We start from the raw sequence: 19943 nt of genomic DNA on the forward strand, positions 1-19943 counted from the left end.
GAGAGAGGTGAGGGCTAGAGACATAAATTTGGATGTAATCAGCCTGTGAATGGTAACTGATATCATAACAGGGAATGTGATCTTTCAGGAGAGTCTATACAGAATAGAAGAGGACAAGGGCAGAACCCTGAGAATGCCAAAATATACAAGGTGGGTGTTGTGGGGTTCTGTCCAGTTGATTCCGACTCAGACTCATAGTGACCCCATGTGACAGAGTAGATCTACCCCATAGGGTTATCTTGGCTGTAATCTTTACAGAAGCAGATCGCCAGGTCTTTCTCCCGTGGAGCACCTAGGTGGGTTCGAATTGCCAACCTTTCTGTTAGCAGCCGAGCACTTAACCGTATGCCACCAGGGCTCCTTACAAGGTGTGTAGAGGAGGGAATAAGAAGAGGATTGTCAGAGAGGTAGGAGGAAAGCTAGGAGGGAGTAGCATCTTAAAAGTCAAGGCAAGTTTGTGAACTTTAGACTCATCCACATCATTAAATGCCGTTGTCTTCCTCTGGGCTCTTATATGTCTATCTGAGCATTTATTACGTTTGTCTGTTTATTCTATTTCTCTCATGAGTTTGTGAGGTCTATGAAAGCAGGGACCATGTGTTTTATCTTGTGTCTAGGTCAGGAATGGCTAATGGGTTTCTTTTCATGTGCCAGCTCTGAGAATTCCAAGCTGAGTCTAGGGTCTTTAGAGAAGATGCCTTAATCCATTAGTAATTTCTGATATTGGTTCAGGATCAGGGGCTTGTGGCAACTTGCCATGTGTTTTTCATCCCTGCATTAGGCACTCATTCATTCATTATTCAACAAATATTTACTGAGCACCCAGCATGTGCCAAGTACTGTGCCAGATGCTCAATAAATGTTTATTGAATAAATGTTGCATGGTTAAAGACTTATAACAGCCTTTATAAGGAGGAGGAAAGGGACATGATGGGGACAAACCATCTTTGAGAGCCTAACTGAGGTCAGCCAAGGTGTTGTGTACTTTATTTAATCCTATCCTCCAGATATGCAAAAGCATAATAGTTAATACAAAGTCCTTGTTAACAGAAAGGATCTCTGGATGGTAACCAAAAGGTTGGAGGTTCGAGTCCGCACAGAGGTGCCTCAGAAGAAAGGCATGGTGATCTACTTCCAAAAAATCAGCCATTGAAAACTCTATGGAGCACAGTTCTACTTTGACACACATGGGACCTCAATGAGTCAGAACTGACTCAATGGCAGTTGGTGATGGTTAGCAGAATGCCAGCTGTTAATGATTTTAATAAATACTCTTCAGTTTGACAGTTATTTAATTTATTAGACCACACTTGCATCTCACTTGATCTTTGCACTATCCAATAAGAGACAGGTCACGTGTTGTTGTTGTTATGTCTATTGGACAGATGTGGTAACTGTGATGCATATTACTTAAGTGATTAACAAAGCTAAGACTGAGCCAGGATTAGAACACAGGTCTGACACCCACTTCTAGCTCTTGAGATTGTGTCAGAGGAGTTGGCATCTCTGATCACGAAATGCCCCTGAGCCCTTTCCCACCTCTAGGCACCTAGACGAGCCCGGCACCTCATTATTCAGAGGGGTTATTCTATGAACCCAGTCTGGGCGACAGGCAGCGTTTTGGGTGGTGGAGGTCAGTAGGAGGACTGGAAGACATGGTTGACTCCCAGAGACTTCTGGGGCTCCCGATTCATGATTCACGATTCTTCCTCTGTAGCTAATTTTTGTTAAGTATAAGAATTCCAGGAATCTTTCAGGAGTTGGGGGAGACTGCTCTCTCCTGAAATATAAAACATCTGGTCTTGGTCTCTTTGCAGCTCCACTGTCTGGGGGTAAATCCGGGAAAAAGAGTTGATATGAAACAGACATTGTTTCAAACAATAAATCCCCCTTTGCTCATTAATGAGAAAATAAATTTGGGGCCAGAGGTGTCAGACTTTGCAGGAGGCCTCTCTTAGCACTGACTCCCCCCACCCCATGGGAGTGATAAGTTCAGAACAAGACACCAGGTTCTTGAGAACACAGAGTTGAGGGGTGGTGGTCAGACATGACCACTTCCCATAATCCCACCATGCTTCAGCATGTTGAGCAAGTTTACTTTTATACCAGCACTTTCGGAGACATGAACCCCTGAGGGGATAGATGGCATGGCAGAGCATGCATAAAAAATCTAAAAAATGCATGGGCAAATTCCCCAAATCACCATTTTCATGTTTGTGCACCTTTCTTTCCCTCTTCTTTTAAAAGTTCTCCATCCTTCAAGACAATGTTTTTCTCCCCAGGCTCCTTGAGGCCTTTCCATGCTTATTCCTGTTGCTACTGAGATCCTGTGCTCTCTTCTAGAGTCTGAGGCCTGCTCCTTGGGCGGATCTGTGTGAACCACACGGATTTCACGTAATCACCTAAAAGTGTTCTACTGAGTCTGGCAAGAGCCTTGGAAATGGGCAAAGGAAAAACAAGGCAAATAAGTTTGGAGGCAGAGAACATTTCTGTTTTGCTTATCACTGTATTCCCACACATAACCTAGCGACTGGTGCATAGTATGCACTCAATCTCTGTTAGGAAATGAAATGAGTAATAACTAGAGGATGTGGTAAAAGAAAGAGGGGAGTTAGACAATGCATGGGCATCTTAACAGAGAAGGGAGTCCTGAGCTTGGGGGTGTCAGAGCAAAGCCTCTGTGCAGAGGAGCGATCAGAAAATCTCCAAGTCGGAAGCCTGTTTTCCCGATGGGTTGATGCGTGTTCACAGATGCCCTCTGTCCCAACCCTCTGTGCCCTGTGTCTTGCTTTTGTTCTACTAGGTTCTGTACCGAGCTGATAGTTACTGCCACCTCGGTTCCCGCCCTCTCTGTGTCCCCGCTTGCCATCAACCGTAATGCAACGCTGGCACCAATAACAGTCTCTCCGCCAAGAGAGAGGCTTGAGGGACTGGAATTGTGAGGGAAATGTAAGCTCTGAGCTTGGAGGGTGGTCCCTGGGCCCCTCCCCTTCTCTTCTTTGAAGCAGGGAGGGGCTGCTTCCAGGGCTCTGTGGGAAAGCTCTTTTGAAGGACGAAGCACTTGGGCCATGGGGCACCATTCCACTATAGTTGAGGGGGTCCCTGTTGTGATGCAAAGAAATTGTCGTGGGGTTAGCATAAAAGCAGAGTTTAGCAACCAGGATCCCAGTGGTCTGTATGGGCTGCTTTCTTAATTGCTGGTGAATGAAGCCAGGAAGGGGTTGGGGGTGGGTGGGTGGATGGGTGGGGAGAGCTTTTGTAAGAGGTTAAGGTCCTGGTGGAGAGATGATAGGATTAGCAACAATTTCGTGGAAACAAGAAAGCAGAATAGGAGGAGACAGGCAAGTGATCTGTGCTGTATCCCCATGTTCTGTGGCTCACCAAAGCAAAGCGTCTCAGGCCTGTTGTCCCAGATGACCACAGGGCTGGCATTTCCCTGACTGTGGACAGGCTGGGATGATGAACTCGCCTGGCCCTCCTGCCAAAAGTATCTACGCACATTCTGCTACGGGTGGCACATTTGCATGCTCCCCTATCCTTCAGGGCTGAGCTGGGAGGTGGGGGAAGAAAGAACAGAGAAAATCAAATGAAATGTTTGACCAGCAGAATGAATTCTGTCTCCAACCGGGCTGCCTTCCATTTGTCTCGCTTTTTATTTTCTGAACTTTCTCTCACCATAAATCCTTTTCCCTCTCCTTTTATCCATTAAAATGTTTTTAATCTTTATGCCAACACTTTGTCCTTTGGCTAGTTTTGTGTGTGTCCCAGCTCTGTAATCCTCCCCACGTTCTTTTATCACTTTCTAATCTCCTGATCCAAACCACATCCCTTTTCTCTTTTTTTCAGATTTAGGGATTTCTTGCTTTGTGATTGGATGTTCGCTTGGTTCTTCTTGGGGTCTGTTTTTCTCTCTCGCATTGGGCCATGTTCTCCTTTCTGTCTTTCAGATAAAATCGTTACCTCCTGTGCACACAGTCAGAGGGGCTCTGTTCTCTCTTGGGTTGTCTGTTTAGAGAATTGGGATTGATCCAAGCGGAAAAAAAATTGTTCCCTGGACACTGCTACCCAATACCCAACCACTTCTTTGCTCTTGGGGCATGGGAATAAAACTCACTTCCCTCATCCACTATGCCTGGAGAATAGAAAGGAGGGTGCCACACCCCACAGGAAATGTGCATAACCCTGTTTTTGACGGGAGGCTGCGTGGTTTCTTATGAGATAGGAGGGCCAGTTGTGTTTCTGTTCTTGCATCTCACTTTACCTCCAACCCAAGGAGAGCTGACAAGCCTACAACAATGGCCCCCTTTCTTCTCCGAGGGCCCGTGTTTTGATAGTGTCAGGTTACACCCCAGCCTCCCCCTGGCCCATTTATAAACCTGACATGGGCAACATGATGTAATGTCATTTTTCAGGATCTCAGTGAGGGAATTTTTTGCCCCAGGTCAGAAGAATGCTAGTTGATTTTTGTTGAAATGAACCATAGCATGGTATAATATATGGGCTTCTAGTTCAGGGAGGTGGGGGTGGGGATTGCACTGGGAGTTGGTGGTATGGAGTAAAGCTTTTTTTCTGGCAGGACCTTCCCAACCTCTGGGTGATTGTGCCAGCCTTTAACTATTAAGAGGTGCCCTTGTGGAAGGAGGCCGGAAGCTGCACCGTTTAGAGATGTATTCCCCGTGTCTGTTGCTAATGTCTTTCCTTGCAGTGTATTACCATTGAACAGCTGCAGTGGTTGAACCTGAACTAGGAAGTGACAACAAAAAGAGGGACACGGTGGGGGTGGGGACTTCCATGTAACTGGGTTCAGCCACCTCTTGTGACCCTGGTTTCCACTGTTGTGCTGGGCCTGCTGCTGGACTTGGCTGTGGGAGGAGAAAGAGAGGCTCACGGGAAGGCCAATGGACCTGTGGGCTCCTGGTGCTGGCCTCATTCAAGCTGCTGCCTGGGACTTTTTTGTGGCCAGTAACCTGTATCCTAAACATTTTGGAACAGTCCCATTTCTGTGTTTGTTTGTCTATTTTTGAATCAAGTTCAAAATTCAAAACACGCAAAAGATTCTGTAGTGAAAAGTTGCCTGATGCTCTTCACCTAAGAGCATTGTCCTAGAGTGAGGGAGAGGTAGGGAACATGATGAATGTCCCACCTCTAACCCCATCTGCCTAGATCCTCACCCTTTCTGGAGGCGACCTTGCTACCAGTGTCTCCTGAGGAGCTGATAAAGCATGGTGGTTAAGAGCATGAGCAATGGAGTCCAATTTGGTTTTCAAATCCTGCCTCTGCCACTTATTGGCTGATTGACCTGGGACAAGTTACTTGAGCTCTCTGCCTTAGTTCCTGATGTGTTAAATATGGAGAATAACAGAATTACCCCACAGGGTTATTGGGCAGATTAAATGAGTTAATATACACAGAGTGCTTAGAACAGAACAAAATGAGAATTTAAAAAAACTCCTCACAGAAATATTTTTGCAAGTTACAAATATATTTTCTCCCCCTACTTTCTTTTTTTCAACAACAATAGCATATTATGCAAAACGCTGTACATTTGTTTTTTTTTTTTTAATTATTATTTGTTGTTGTTGCTTGTTTCTTATTCTTAGCAGCAATATATGTTAGTCCCCAAAATTTAAATGGCCCATGTTCAGGCCTTATGTTCCAATTTTTGATTCAGAACGTTTTCTTACCATACCTATAGGCAGGCCAGCTGAGGCCATCATATTTATACCGAAAGCCACATTGGGCTGCCCAGGAAAGCATTTTAAACCAACCTCACTGAACTTGTCACTATTCTCAGAGCAGGTCATGCCCTTTGCTGACTCTAGGCCTTTGCACTTGTGCCCTCAGCCTTGAATGCAAACTTCTCTTCCTTCTTCCAGAAGCAGCTCAAATATCAGCACTGCTGTAAAAGTATTCTTGACTTCCCCGGGCTCCTTCTGTGGGCCCCTCCAGCGTTCTACATGTCTCTCTACAGTACACTGTGCTGCTGTTTTGATCTGTGTAGGTGTGTATATGGGAGACCCCAAGCTTGCGGGGATGAGTACCAGCAGTGAGCACGGTGTCTGTTACTTAGTCCAAGCCCCCCATTCTCCCTTTTACTGTTGAAATGTGACAGGTGGCACCGTTAGCATTCTTACCTAGATCATTGATTTTTGCCAACTGGCGGAGGATGGGTCTGCTGTTTGACTTTGCTGTGCCTCTGTTTTCTCCATGAAATGGGGAAGCAGCTCATAAAAGTGGATTCCCACACATTTTGCAGACCTCAGTTGAGCCTTAGAACAGTATGCATTGTAATGATAAACAGGTTTGGTAGGGTGGCTTACGTCATGTCAGTTGGACTCTTAAGCACGTTCAACTCTTTCCTTTATTCTTGGGCAGTCAGGACTCTTCAAAACTATATATTTCACAGGTAGTCAAAGGAAGTATATGGACACAGTTTCTATATGTAGTAGCCCACGTGGGAGCCCTAGTGGCAGCAATAGTTAAAGCACTCGGCTGCTAACCAAAAGGTTGGCAGTTCGAACCCATCCAGTGGCTGTTCAGGAGAAAGGCCTGGCAATCCACTTCTGTAAAGATTACAGCCTAGAAAACCCAATGGGGCAGTTCTGCTCTGTCACATGGGGTCTCACTATGAGTCAAAAACGACTAGATGGCACCCAACACCAACAGTGGTCCATATATAAAAATAAGGAAAAGAATTGAGTTGAAACTTGCTTCTTTTTCTTTCATTGATAATCTATGGGTAAGCCTGATCTTGTTGGCTACTTTGTTTCTATTTCTTACTGTGGCTGAATAATCTGGAAAATGGTCACAACACATTTTAGAAAAACTAATTTACTATTTTTTCCCATGTCCAACTTTCCCTGCATTGGTAGATATGAAAATAATAAACCTTACCTTATTATTTTTCTAGAGTAATTTTTTTCTTCTTTTAGGCAAGTGACTGTTAAGGTTTGTTAATACACTATGTTGATTCCCCACAGATGACAAGTGTCCAAACTTGAACCTTCTAAATGTTACATACCAAGTTGACCTTTTTGGGATCAATTTGTTTTTATCCAGCTTTATTAACAGCCAACTGCTGTTATCATTGATTGGATCGACCAGGTGGGGATGTGAAGCAGTCACTAAATGTGGCCAAAGTAACCAGACTGATTTTTGTGTGGTTTTTGTTTTCTGGACAAGGACTTTGTTAGTTAGAAGAACACTTAATTGTTCCCACCAGAATGAAATAGAACCCATGAGACAGCATGTCACCTGAGGGGAGGAGTGAAGTAGAAGACGGAGCAAGAGGGAGAGCCTTCAGGCCTCCTGTGAGTGACCGTAACACCCTGTTGACTTGGGATTTGTTTTACCTGGGCTTCATATGCCTGGAAAGGTCCTATAGTTTAAGAGCCAAGAGTTGTGGGGGAGGTAGGGGGTTATTGTGTTTGGATACTGAGGTACCGTCCAGGTGGTCATTATGGAAATCTCTTTCAGTTGGGGTCTCCTGAGATGCAAAACCCAAAAAATGCCCATGTGGAATATGGTCATGTGAGCCACGGGACAGAGGTGGGAAAAGCTGGCTCAGACTCTACATTTGGCCTCTGAAACTCTGCTAGATTACTCCCGATAAACTTTCAAATGGCTGTTCTCCCAACCTGGGGCTCAATCAGCATGTGAACAGATCTAGGCCAGTCTTTTATATGGCCATCAGTGCCCAGTCCAGTAGGCACACTATTACTTACCTGTGCCTCTGTAGTTTTCTTATGTCCATTTTTAGTATATCCTGTTGCCCTCTCTGCTCCTCAGTCTCCCTCGCCACCTTTCCTTCATCTGGCCCCTGGAACGTGTGTTAGGAAAATCAGTTTACTCACCTACATTATAGTGTGGGTGGGAAGCATCAGGCTGGGCCAAATAATAATACCCTGCAATTGTTTAGCATTATATTGGGTGTATCTCCTTTGAGAAATGTATTTCTGGGAGTATACCAGTAAAATGAGTTTCAGTTAGCTGAATCATATTTTATACTGACTCAAGTTAATAATTTTAGAAATCTGATCTCAAGGACAAAAACCTGACCAAGGCCAAATCAGCCTCACACTGAAATTTTCAGTGAAGGCTTGAGTGGCATATTTTCTGATAAATTACAAGGTAAAAACCCTTCCTGTAACACAAAAAAAAACACGGAAAAAAAAAATCCAAAATTACATTTCCTTGATTCTAACTCGAGAGGGATCTGCATTTTCCGAAATGATTGACTCCTTTTAAATGCAGTGGTAATAACTAATATTTATTGAGGTGTTCGTGTGCTAGGCACAGTGCTCAACCCATTGACCTAGATCATTTCACATAATCCTCATAATAATCTTGTCAGGAATGCAATATGTTTATCCTAATTTACAGATTATGAGACTGAGGTTCAGATAAGTGAAGTAATTTGCTCACGATCATACAGCTGCTAAATGCTAGAACTGGGATTTGAACCCAACCTGGACTCCAATTCCAGAGGCCATATTATATTGCCTCCTGACTATTTCTTTCTTATTAGGATAAAATAGGATAACTTCATTTTAAATATTATTTTAAAAGCCTTTAAGTTTATAAGCTAAAGTCCATTAGCCACATACTGGTGCCTTTAAATTTTTATTTCCCTAAGAGATTATAACGAAGGCCAATGTCTGTGGCTGGTTGGCTCAAGTTGGTTAGAGCTAATGGGGCCAAGGTGACAAGGTTCAACCTCCATATGAGTATGTTAGTTAGGCTGAGTTTCACGGTCACAGAATTAACCTTTCACCTTGCCCAGCTGCCTCACCAGTGCCTGTTGTTGAATAGAGAGAAGAAGGAAGGGAGAGTGTAGAAACCAGTTGACCAGCCACCCAAGAGTATGGATGGTGGCTCAATAATGTTGTCTCTTCAGTTTGGGACTAGATATTATTACCATATTTAATAGCTTCAAACAGCATTTCTTAGTCTGCTCTGTTTGGGTGTTTGTATGTGGGGAAAGGTTGTATTACCAAGTAAGTTTGGGAAACAGTGAATTAAAGAACTTTCTTAACTAAAGGGCTTTTCAGAGCTTTAACGTGCATTGTAAATCTCTCAGAGGGGCTGGGCATGTTATCTTACATTTTCAGAATATATTTGACCAGAAGACCTTCTCTGGATGGGAAGTCTTAGAATCACAGCCTAGAAAATTTTGTCTTGGAGCATATTTGCTCTGTTGTTCTATTTATTTTAAATCCCTGTAGTAGTGATATTCTTCCACATCATGGGACAGTCAGTGAGAGTTAAAAGGATCAGTTGCAACATTCCCCAAACTTCTGTACGTGTGGGTTTCTTTTCAGCAGGCTGTATCGTTACTTCCAAGGTAGTTCCACATCTCTCCTCTCATTTTATCTTTATTGCCCTGATTTTGTGACTAGGATTCTGCCGCTGGCCACAGCTCATACCTCAAAGTCAGTGACACAGTAGAGACTAGAACCCAGGTCTCTGAGCTCTCCCGCTTTTTTCTTTCCAACAGCCTATGCTGCCTCCCAGTGGACAAAGCATTTTCAGGGAACAGAGACCTTCATGCGTGATTCTTTTCTGGAAAAAGTTTGCTTGGCAACTGTGAGCATTTCTTTGGTTTGCCGTCGCTCTCCATTGTAAAGGGGTGTTATCTTTCCTATCTGGGCAAGACTGAAGAATCCCCCTCACTCCCCTTAAAATTAACTGCATTATTTATAGACACCTAAAAATGTCCCTTAAGGTAGGTTCTGAGACCAGGTTCTAAACTGGCTTTCTATACAGAGAAAAATCACAGTGGAGGAACTCAAGTCCAACAACACCAGCCCCCAACCTTCTCTCAGGCTCTAGAGAAGGGGCTGACTTTGGAAATGCTGAAAGTACACTTGAATCTTGTCAACGACGACCTCCTCCTCCAGTACTCACCTTCTTCTTTATGTCTGTATTTAATTTTGTACAACTCCAGTGGCAGTTTTGGTGATCTGATAGTTTTGGAAATAAAGTAGAGCAGAAGATTAATTTTATTTTCCTTAAAAAAAAGGAAAGAAAAAGATGAGATCTAAGTGAAGAACTGCCGTGCTCTATTTCTCAGTAATATGTAGATGCTACTCCTGAAGAATAGTAGAGCTGCCAACTTTGGTAGGGTTTTTTACCAAGCTCTGCTTCAGTAATCCTATCACTTGCCTGAAGAATTCATTATCATGGAATAAACACATTAGGAACCCCTTGGTCTTTTTTATCTCTAATATTTATGAAGCACTGAGGCTCCAAGCCAGCCAGTGAGGAGCAGGTAATTTGCAGCAATCAGTTAAATAGGCGTCAGTTCTCTTGAATTGCAAAATATAGGTGCCCCGATTAACCCCATATATGGACTTGCATTGTTCTTCAGCCATTCAAAAGCTACGTAATTATGAATATTGAAGTATAACGTTCTGGCTTTTAACATAAGGCACTTACCTTTTTAATTGGCCATCCGTTTGTTTTTAGCTCTTAGGTATCTCCACTGGGATTCAAATGAAAGAGAGAGATAATCAGCCAGTAAGCAGAGAAAAGGGTAAAATGATCATGGATAATTAAGTGGCGATGGGGAAAGTTAGGATTAGGCAAGGGGGAGAGAGACAAAAGAAGGAAACCAGCTCCCTTCACTCCCATACTGCCAGGCACACCCCTTTTGAAGGCGCCTTTTAATTCCCTTCCTCAGCTTTCAGTAGGACTCATGTACACTTTGGGGCTGACATCTACCAGCTTGATCACAAATACGACTCCTCCCTGCTTCTAAACCCTGAGCCAAGCAGAGAGCAGGGCGTTGGATACTCACTGCACAAACTTGGCAGGGAAAAAAAGACCGTTAAGTGAAGGCTAATTGGAAGCTGCCCCAAACTGCACTCTGCTGGAGCTATTTACAATCTCTCTCAAGCATTGACTTACTGAGTTATTCGGTTAAGGGCGTGTTGCTGGGGGGATAGGTGGGGAGTGCTTAAGGGAAGGAAAATGACCTGATGGACCAGCTGTTTTGGAGATGGTGGTGGATGCTTTCTTAAATTCTTCAGATGTTAACTTCAGCAAGTGAAAACCCTTTGCATCACAACGGTCTGATCTGCAACTGATCATGCGGATGGCGCAGGCCAGGGAGTATTTTGTTCCATTGTGCATGGGGTCACCATGAATTGGGGCTTATTTGATGGCAGCTAACAACAACACATGGTCGTAATCCTTGTTACACATCCTTAAGCACTACCCTTTACAGCAGGATCGAGTCACCTTTTCTGGGTCATGTGTCCCTTTATAGTCTAATGAAAAGGTATGACTTTCCTAGAAAAATGAACTTAGACATATGTTTTTGATGTAATTTCAGGAAGCTAAGGGAACCCCTGAAAGGCCATCCATGCATCTTCTAGTTTTGTCAGGTTAAAAAACCTTTCTTTAGATCCAGAGGTAGGGCCAGGACATTTTCTAGACTCTAGAGAAATTATATTGCAAGTGCCCAGAACTTCTCAATGAAAGCTGTTATGAATTGTGGCTTTTTTGAGTACTTTACGTACCATTCCTCCCCTCCTGCTCCACAGTGAGTACAGGCTGCTTTTTACGGATCCCGTTTAGCTCTCATCCCAACCCTGCGAGGTAGGCTATGTTTGTTATAAACAAACAGTTGCTATCAAGTAGACTCTGACTCATGAGGACCCCACCTGTGTCAGAGTAGAACTGTGCTCCACAGGGTTTTCAATGGCTGATTTTTTGGAAGTAGATCACCAGGCCTTTCTTCTGATATACCTCTGGGTGGACTTGAACTGCCAACATTTCGGTTAGCAGCCTAGCTTGTTAACTGTTTACAACACCTTATGCCCAAGCCAAGCTCATTGCCCTCAAGTTGGCTCATGAAGACTTCATGTGTTACAGAGTAGAACTGCTCCATAGGGATTTCTTGGCTATAATCTTTACAGAAGCAGAATGTCAGGCCTTTCTTCCATGCAGCTGCTATGCTAGGTGGGCTCTAACCTCCAGCCTTTTGATTAGCAGCTGAGCTCAAACCATTTATGCCACCCAGGGACTAATTACTTTCGGTTCAAAAGTCCCAATCTCTAAGATGCTCCATCCCACCTAACTATGTGCTCATAGAGGGTGAGGGTGGGGCTGTAGGCATCTGCAGTGACAGCTGCTGAGTGACGTGAAGTTGCCATAGCTGCTACTGCTCAGAGACGTAGGGGAACTTCTGTGCATCAGCTTTCAGTGCTACACAAGAAGAGGCCAGGAGAACTCTTCTCTCTCTATCCATGGTTAGGTATCAAGATATCACCAAGTCTGATCTTAACTGATTTTGAATATGTCATCATTCTTGCAGGAACATGGCTGAAGTTTGCTTCTGTTTTATTTATAAGGCAGAGCATGAAATAAATACTACAAAAACCTAGGCAGATTTTCATAGATAAACATAAACTACTTTTGAAAAAAACTTGTATTTGGGTACTTTGAAAACACTTATTTGCATTTAAAACCCACAATGCAACTCTACTTTTTTTTTTTTTTTAAATTAAAGCAGGACTTTTAAGTCACTGTTTTGAGGCTGTATTTTGTTAGCCCAATTCTAGCTAATTCTAATTATTGTATGCTTCTAAACGGAATAAAATTATGTAACTTTTAAAATCGCCCTTATACTACAATGTAGATTTTTTTAAAACAATTTCAGGTGCTTGAGTCTGTGTGTGTGGACGGGCTGTTTTTTCTTCCTGTGCCCCTCCGCATCCCCTCAGATGACCTAAAACTTGGCCTGGTGCAGAGTAGGTTGCAGAGTGCATGATTGGATTCAATATTAATGACTTCACGTTTTCAGAGGAAAGGCAAAGAAGTTTTTTCTTTTCGACTCACCATTTCCATTTCTAAAGAACCTTCCTCCTTCTCTGTCTGTATTTTGCCTTCCTTTTCTTTTATCCCCAGTGGGGGAGAATTGGAGCCCTGGTGGCACAGTGGTTAAGAGCTCAGCTGCTAATCAAAAGGTTGGCAGTTCAAATCCACCAGCTGCTCCTTGGAAACCCTATGGGGCAGTTCTGCTCTGTCCTATTAGGTTGCTATGAGTAGAAATTGACTCGATGGCAACGGGCTTTTTGGTTCTGGGGGAGAATTAGGTTCCTAGAACCTATTATGAACATTTGCCTGGCCGGCAGGCATTGTGGGAAAAGATTGCAAATGCCTGCCTGGGGGAATTATTTGGGACTGGGTTGTCTGGGACTATGCCTCCTACAGGGTCTTGCCTTAGGCCAGTGGCTTACAGTCCTGGGCTGACTTCGTTCATTCCACGAGCCACAAAGTCTTCATTTAATCATGAAATTTGGCCATTCCTCCTGGTACACAGTCCATCTTTTTGGCCATAATTCAGAATCATTCACATCCATGTAATCAATGTTGCTGAATTGTGCATGTGGGAATTATTGAATTTGTGAAGGCTTTGTTGTGTGTATTTTCACTGTAATTTAAAAAAAAAAAATTGATTCACACCCATGTTGCACATTTACCAGTGGAGTTTCTTAACAACTCCATTGAAAAAGGATGGATGGACATATCTGATCAAAAAGGGTTCTGTGGTCCTGGAATACAAAAATTACATTCAGGGCTCACAGAGAATGTCTCCTGAGTCTGCCCATAGGGTGTTCGAATGGGCATTTGGGCAGTTATTTTCTACCATTTTACTTCTATTTTCTTCTAGAATGAGAAGTTAGGACCCGAGAAAAAAGGCCCCATCATTCACACCAAATCTGGTGTATAATATCAACTCATTCTGATTATTTCTTCCTGTCATTGGGCCCTGGCTGCATAGACTTTACTGTGTCTAGTCATGGGATTGTTGACATGCCATCAAGGCCACTCATTCAGGTGTCAGTTGGGCTAGACAGCCAGGAAGAACTTCCATTTAGGCACCATTTAAGTTTATTCAGCCACTCCTCTTGTGGCACTGGCTTTAATGTTGTAAATGCTGGGTTGACTGTTGTTACCGTGTGGACTCAGGAGGCAAGGCTGTTTGGAAACCATCGCTAGGTAGAAGGAAGCATCACATTGAGAGGAGCTAGTTCAGAGCAATGGGTGGATAGCCTCTAGATTTCCATTTCCAGTGTTGCCTCTGCTGAAGACATCTAGGACAGCCATTGAGATAACACTTAGCTGTGCACTGCACTTTGCCAGTGTCTTGGATGTTTCCAGTTCATCTATATAAAATGTCAACCTCGTAGAGGGTCCTTTGTACTGAAAGACTAGAGGGACTTTTGGACTCCCAAGGTCTTTTTATTTAGTAGTGCTTAGAAGAGGTTCTTTTGATGGTTTCTGAGGCTGCTCCCCCATGCCCTCAGCCTGTGACCATGGTATGGTCCCCCGGAACAAGCTCTGCCTAGTTCAGGATGAATCAGGGACTTGATTTGCACATGCTATGCTCTTAACTCATCTCTCCTGACTTCTTCATATTGTCTACCCATCAGAATGTGTGTCACTTGCCTAAACTAAATATTTTTTTTCTCTTCTTGCCCTGTGAGTCCTAACAGCCATATTTAGAAACATTTCCATGAAATATGAAAGCCAGGCTCAACTGGCTGTTTGAAATCACAGTGCACATCTGGCGCATTGCTGGCACGTACTCACACGCTTGCTGACACACACTCACCCTCGTACATATAGTTGCGGGTCTTTTTTTTTGTGCTCTCCTTCCTACTCTCTTCTCTACCGTTAACATGCCGATAATCTCTGGAGGTAAGACCTGCCCCATTACATACAAGATGATCATCACCACCGCAGTACGTATGGAAAAATAGAGACATCTAGCAGGGTGTTAATAAAAGGCCTGGTGAAGAATAGAAAAATGTTGCCCCCAGGTAAGTCTAATGGTATGTGGAGGTGACTGCCTGCAGTCTTCTGTTGCCATGACTGGAGAGGTAGTGGGATAGGGATGGGGGTGGGGGAGATGCACCCATGTGTTAGGTGAGCGGAAAGGAACATGAACCAGAATATTTCTATGCTCCATTTTCTTCTTGTCCAGGACATTTTAAAAACTTCCGCTTAAGCAAGTGTGGAGACCTCCCAGGTTCCAGTTCCCTCCAAGCTGGGAATCGCGTGTTAGGTTTCTTCACCTTCATGCCAAAACAGCTCTCTGAATGCCAAAGCCATTGCTTTTGGATGCTTTCTGCGGGGTATGTGTCTCTGCCTCATCCTCTCGTGTTACCTCTGCCCTCTGTGATTGTCTGTATCGCAGTCTGTGTCTTTATGGCTTGGCATCGGTGCCCAGATATTCCCCACATCTCTGTGCTTCTTGGTTCCTGCCGAGCCTGCCTTGTGCCTTTCATTACCACGTTAACAAACTCGAGTTGTGGCTAATGAGGACGCCTCATACGTTATGCTAATGATCAAGAGACATGTTAATGATATTTTAGAAGCCTAATTAGTGGAATATATAACTATATGCAATTTGGTAATGGACTGTGACAACAAGTTGTTAAAAGGGGGCTTGACAAATCCAGTTGCATGTGGCCTCAGACAAACAGGAGCTGAAAATGGATGAATGGAAATCAGACAGGGAGATAAACGGGTGCATTGGGGGTGAGGACGCCCATGTGTGCATTTATGTGGGGGTCAGCCTTTCTTATGTGTAATTGCTTTCCTGTCTTCCAGTGTCCTAAAACCACAAGGTACACTGTGTCTGAAGAATTATTTACTAATCTTTCTGAAGCAGTTGCTACTGCTGCCACTCACACGTGTTTATCTCAGAAATGTTATTTTGATCATGTGATTGTCCAAAATACCCTCACTTGCAATTTGTAACCGAAAGTGCACACCCAGAAGAGAGGTTGTTGTGCCAAAGAGAAAATTGTATGCTGTAATAAATCAACAATCAAGACCATGTAAACTGGGAAATAATCTGTATTGTGTTTATCAACATTTTGATAGTGTTGGTAGGAGTAAAACAAGGAGTGGTGTGTGTGAAATCATTCAGCTGTTTGAATGCCATTTTCTCTCAGTGAAAGAATTGGTGAGAGGCATGTATTCCTTCAGAGTTGGGATCTTCATTCCTCTAGTACAGTGATTCCCAACTTGTGGGCTCTGGGCCCTGGGGGAGCCTTGAAGTTGTTGAAAAGGTTTGGTGAATCTATGTGCACACCAAGTTTTGTCTGTAAACAGAATAATGTCTCTCTCACACACACAGATTAAATATACTCACTAAAATTCTTTGAATGTGTAAGATACTGTTGTGCTTAGTAACATGCCTATTCAGGTAAAAAAGCATTTTTCAGTTTCTACTGGCTTTTTGTTCATCTATATCTTTTTTTTTCCATTTGTAGAAGCTAAAAGTATAATGACTTTCTTGCAGTGGACCTTGCAATTTTTTGGACACTAAAAAGGAGACTTTATATTCACAAAGGTTGGGAACCTCAGCCTAGCCTGTTAATATCAGGCTGCTTATAAATATTTAAAAAGGAACTCTCACTTTTGACAACCATTATATTCTCGAAAATAATGTTTGTGAGGATTTCCTTAAAGTGTTGTCTTATTTTTCTAATGACTATTACTATAAATTTGGGACAATATTTCCACATGATAGAACATTCCCCTCAGTCATAATTGAACAGTTTTGATGGTGAAGGTGTTATGCCATGGCCCACCACGTAGAATCTTGGGGACTGCCTTCACAGGTGGCACTAGCTTACAGGAGCTTTGGTTCCAAGACCTTGCTATCTTTTATATTTTTATCTAGGGTTAAAATGCCTAAGAGGAGTAGGTTTGCGGTATTATATTTCAACACCAGGCAAAGCTTTCAGAAACTTGTATTCAGTATAAAAATGTCTCACATTTACCGCTTCCTGTTCTATAAACAGTTATAGAGACAAAGACGTTTAGTGTCCTGTGCATCAGGTTTATATTCCTGAAAAATATTTTATCAGAGTATTGGCAATGCGGTATATCTGAAGGTTTTCCTTGCCTGTTCTTCCCGAGTCACTGTGCCCTGTTTCCGTTGTGGAAGGGGCAAGGGGCTGGACTTTCTGCTTTTGTTTTTAATATTTGTGGAGCACTAACTGTGTGTCAGGCACAGTTCTAAATACTTTTCCATTACTAACAATTTGGTTCCAGGTTCATCGTATAATCTCCCTGTGATTTGGTACTGGGAGATGGGCTTAGGGGCAGAATAGCTGCCCATAGCTGTACTTAACTTAATTCTTGAGATTGTCTTCCTTTGCCTTGCTCAGCGTTACCTTGAAGGACTGATTTAAAAAGAAAGGAGGAAAAATATATATCATTCCACTTATTAAATTGTGCCCTCTTGACATCTGAGGCATTTAGTCTTCTGAATTTAGAAACTGCCCATAGTCGTGCTGGTGATAAATGCTCGCTGGTGAAGGAGCTGGTCTTTAAGGGGTAGCAGCTGTTGTCTTTTTAGAAATGTGCCAAGGAGACCTACCTGAGAAGCCCTTTTGGAATGCGGCAGGTTGAAAATGCTCTATGGGTTTAGTTCTTTGAGAGACTTGTCTTCTTTGCCGGCTGTGTTCTCCTCACTCCTTGAGTCTCCTATGAGTTGAGACTTTCGAGACTTGGATTCCTATCTTTAGGACCCAGTTCAGTAACTTACTCTGTTGTTGTTAGCAGCCAGACTGTTGTGATCTGTATGGTTTTCATTGGCTGATTTTTCAGAAGTGTATCTCTAGGTCCGTCTTAATCTGGAAGCTCTTCTGAAACCTGTTCAGCATCATAGCAACACGCTAGCCTCCGCTGATAGACGGATGGTGGTTGTGTGTGAGATACATTGGCAGGGGATCGAACCTGGGTCTCCAACATGGAAGGCAAGAATTCCACCACTGAACCACCACAGCTAACTCTGTAATGTTCCTCTAATGCAGCCTTTTACATTCCACAACTTTTTATTTTTTCCCATACAAAAATTTATACATACATTGTTATGTGACCCCATACTGTGACAGCACACTCCTCCTTTCCACCCCTGATTCCTCATGTCCGTTCAACCAGCTCCTAACCCTCTCTGCCTTCACATCTCACCTCTGGACAGAAGCTGCCCATTTAGTCTCTTGTATCTACTTGAGCTAAGAGGCGCACTCCTCAGGAGTATCACTTTATGCCCCACAGTCTAGTCCAATCCCTGTCTGAAGAGTTGGTCTCAGAAATTGTTTTAGTTCTGGGCTGATAGAGAATCCAGGGGCCATGCTTTCCGGGGTTCCTCCAGTCTCAAGTCAGACCATTAAGTCTGGTCTTCTTACTAGAATTTGAGTTGTGCACCCCACCTTTCTCCTGCTCCATCTGGGACTCTCTATTGTGTTCCCTGTCAGGGCGGTCATTGGTAGTGGCCGGGCACCATCTAGTTCTTCTGGTCTCAGGCTGATGAAGTCTCTGGTTGATGTGGCCCTTTCTGTCTCTTGGGCTAATACTTTCTTTGTGTCTTTGGTGTTCTTCATTCTTCTTTACTCCAGGTGATTGGGACCAATTGATGCATCTTAGATAGCTGCTTGCAAGCTTTTAAGACCCCAGATGCCCCTCACCAAAGTAGGAGGCAGAACATTTTTTTAATCAGCTTTGTTATGCCAGTTGACCTAGATGTCCCCTGAAAACGTGGTCCCCAGACCCCTACTGCTGCTACTCTGTCCCTCAAATTGTTTGATTGTATTCAGGAAACTTCTTAGCTTACATTCCACAACTTTTTAATACCCTATTTAAGGTGAGCATCATAGTCCACTTCTTCCTTCTCTCTTTTTCCCACATTTTTATTGATAAAGCACCGAAGGAAGATTTTGTATGAACTCAGGATTCTTTTATTACATCTGATATTTGTTTCCAATTAAAAATGAGACTGAATTTTGGAGAGTGAGAGGGAAAGGGGAAGTTTATAAGTGAACCAGTGGAGAAAGCACATTCATTATCAGTACCTTTCTCGCTGAGTCTGTTTGAAGCTGGAAAATTAGCAGCTGCTTTGAAGCTCAGAAGATCTTTCATCTTTGTGTGTGTGAGTGTGTGTGTGTTAATATTAAGTTGATATTCTTTCTCTTGCCACTTATTTGGTTTTTCTGCTAATAATGAAATTATAATGAGATCCCCGATGGGATTTAAAAAAAAAAAAAGAAAAAAACACCTCACATGATTTATCCCATTTCTCCCCTCACCCTCCTTCTGCCTTTCTATAAAACCTATTCTGCATAATAGGTCTTTGTCTCTGGATTTGAGACACAATTGAAGGAGGCCAGGAGTCGGAAATGTCCCCATTGTTCTTTTTGGCGAATAGGATACAAAGTTTTATGAGGCAGAGTGTACTCTTCCCTACTTCCATCCCCTAGTCTGGCTTCTTCCTGTACCCCTACCACCCCGCCCCCACCTCTGGGTAGGGAGAAGGCAAAAGCAAGTATTTGATGATGTTACAGGTTAAATGTTCAGTTTATTAGAGGTGCATATCTCCCTCCTGCTTTTAACTTTAAAGATTCATGATTTGGTCTGGTGGGACCTGGAGTACTTGGGTGTTGCACACAGTTAACACGCTCGCCTGCCAACTGAAAAGTTAGAGGTTTGAGTCTACCCAGAGGCTCCTCAGAAGAAAGGCCTGGCGATCTACTTTTGAAAAATCAGCCATTGAAAACCCTGTGGGTTCTACTGGACACACATGGGGTCTCCGTGAGTTGGAATTGACTTGACAGCAACTGGTTTGGTTTCTATTTTTTTAAGAGGGGACCAAACATCCGTCTTGATTAGCAGAAACAGGGTATTTTGAAACCTTGTGAAAACCTTGCTCAAGACAATAAAATTTCTAAGAACAGGTTTGCCTCCCCATTGCCTCTGATTCCTCTCCCATTACCCTTTATCATTATGGGCTTTTGAATGTCATTGATAACAGAGGAGCTCAGGGCTGAGCGGTCCTTGTCCAGGCCTGGTTTCGACACCTGGGTGAGTGGATGGAGCCCTTGGTCAAATGAATCAGCATATAGACTGTTTAAAACAGA

The 19943-nt window shown here is 43.2% G+C and overlaps 1 protein-coding gene across 4 annotated transcripts in view; it reads left to right on the forward strand.

Annotated features, from left to right (window-relative positions):
* The window catches only part of PBX1 (PBX homeobox 1), a 340115-nt gene that overhangs the window by 44576 nt on the left and 275596 nt on the right, over positions 1-19943 (forward strand). Inside the window, exon 1 of one of the 4 annotated variants that reach the window (XM_023740022.1) lies at positions 14320-14831. The exons of the other annotated variants lie outside the window; for them this stretch is intronic. Within the exon in view, the coding sequence (XP_023595790.1) occupies positions 14819-14831 (13 nt within the window). The 5' untranslated portion in view covers positions 14320-14818. Of the gene's footprint in view, positions 1-14319; positions 14832-19943 lie in introns of those variants that run through there. 4 annotated transcript variants of the gene reach the window in all.

Source organism: Trichechus manatus, unplaced genomic scaffold, assembly GCF_000243295.1.
Source record: "Trichechus manatus latirostris isolate Lorelei unplaced genomic scaffold, TriManLat1.0 scaffold00145, whole genome shotgun sequence".
In the NCBI taxonomy this organism is placed as follows: Eukaryota; Metazoa; Chordata; class Mammalia; order Sirenia; family Trichechidae; genus Trichechus; species Trichechus manatus.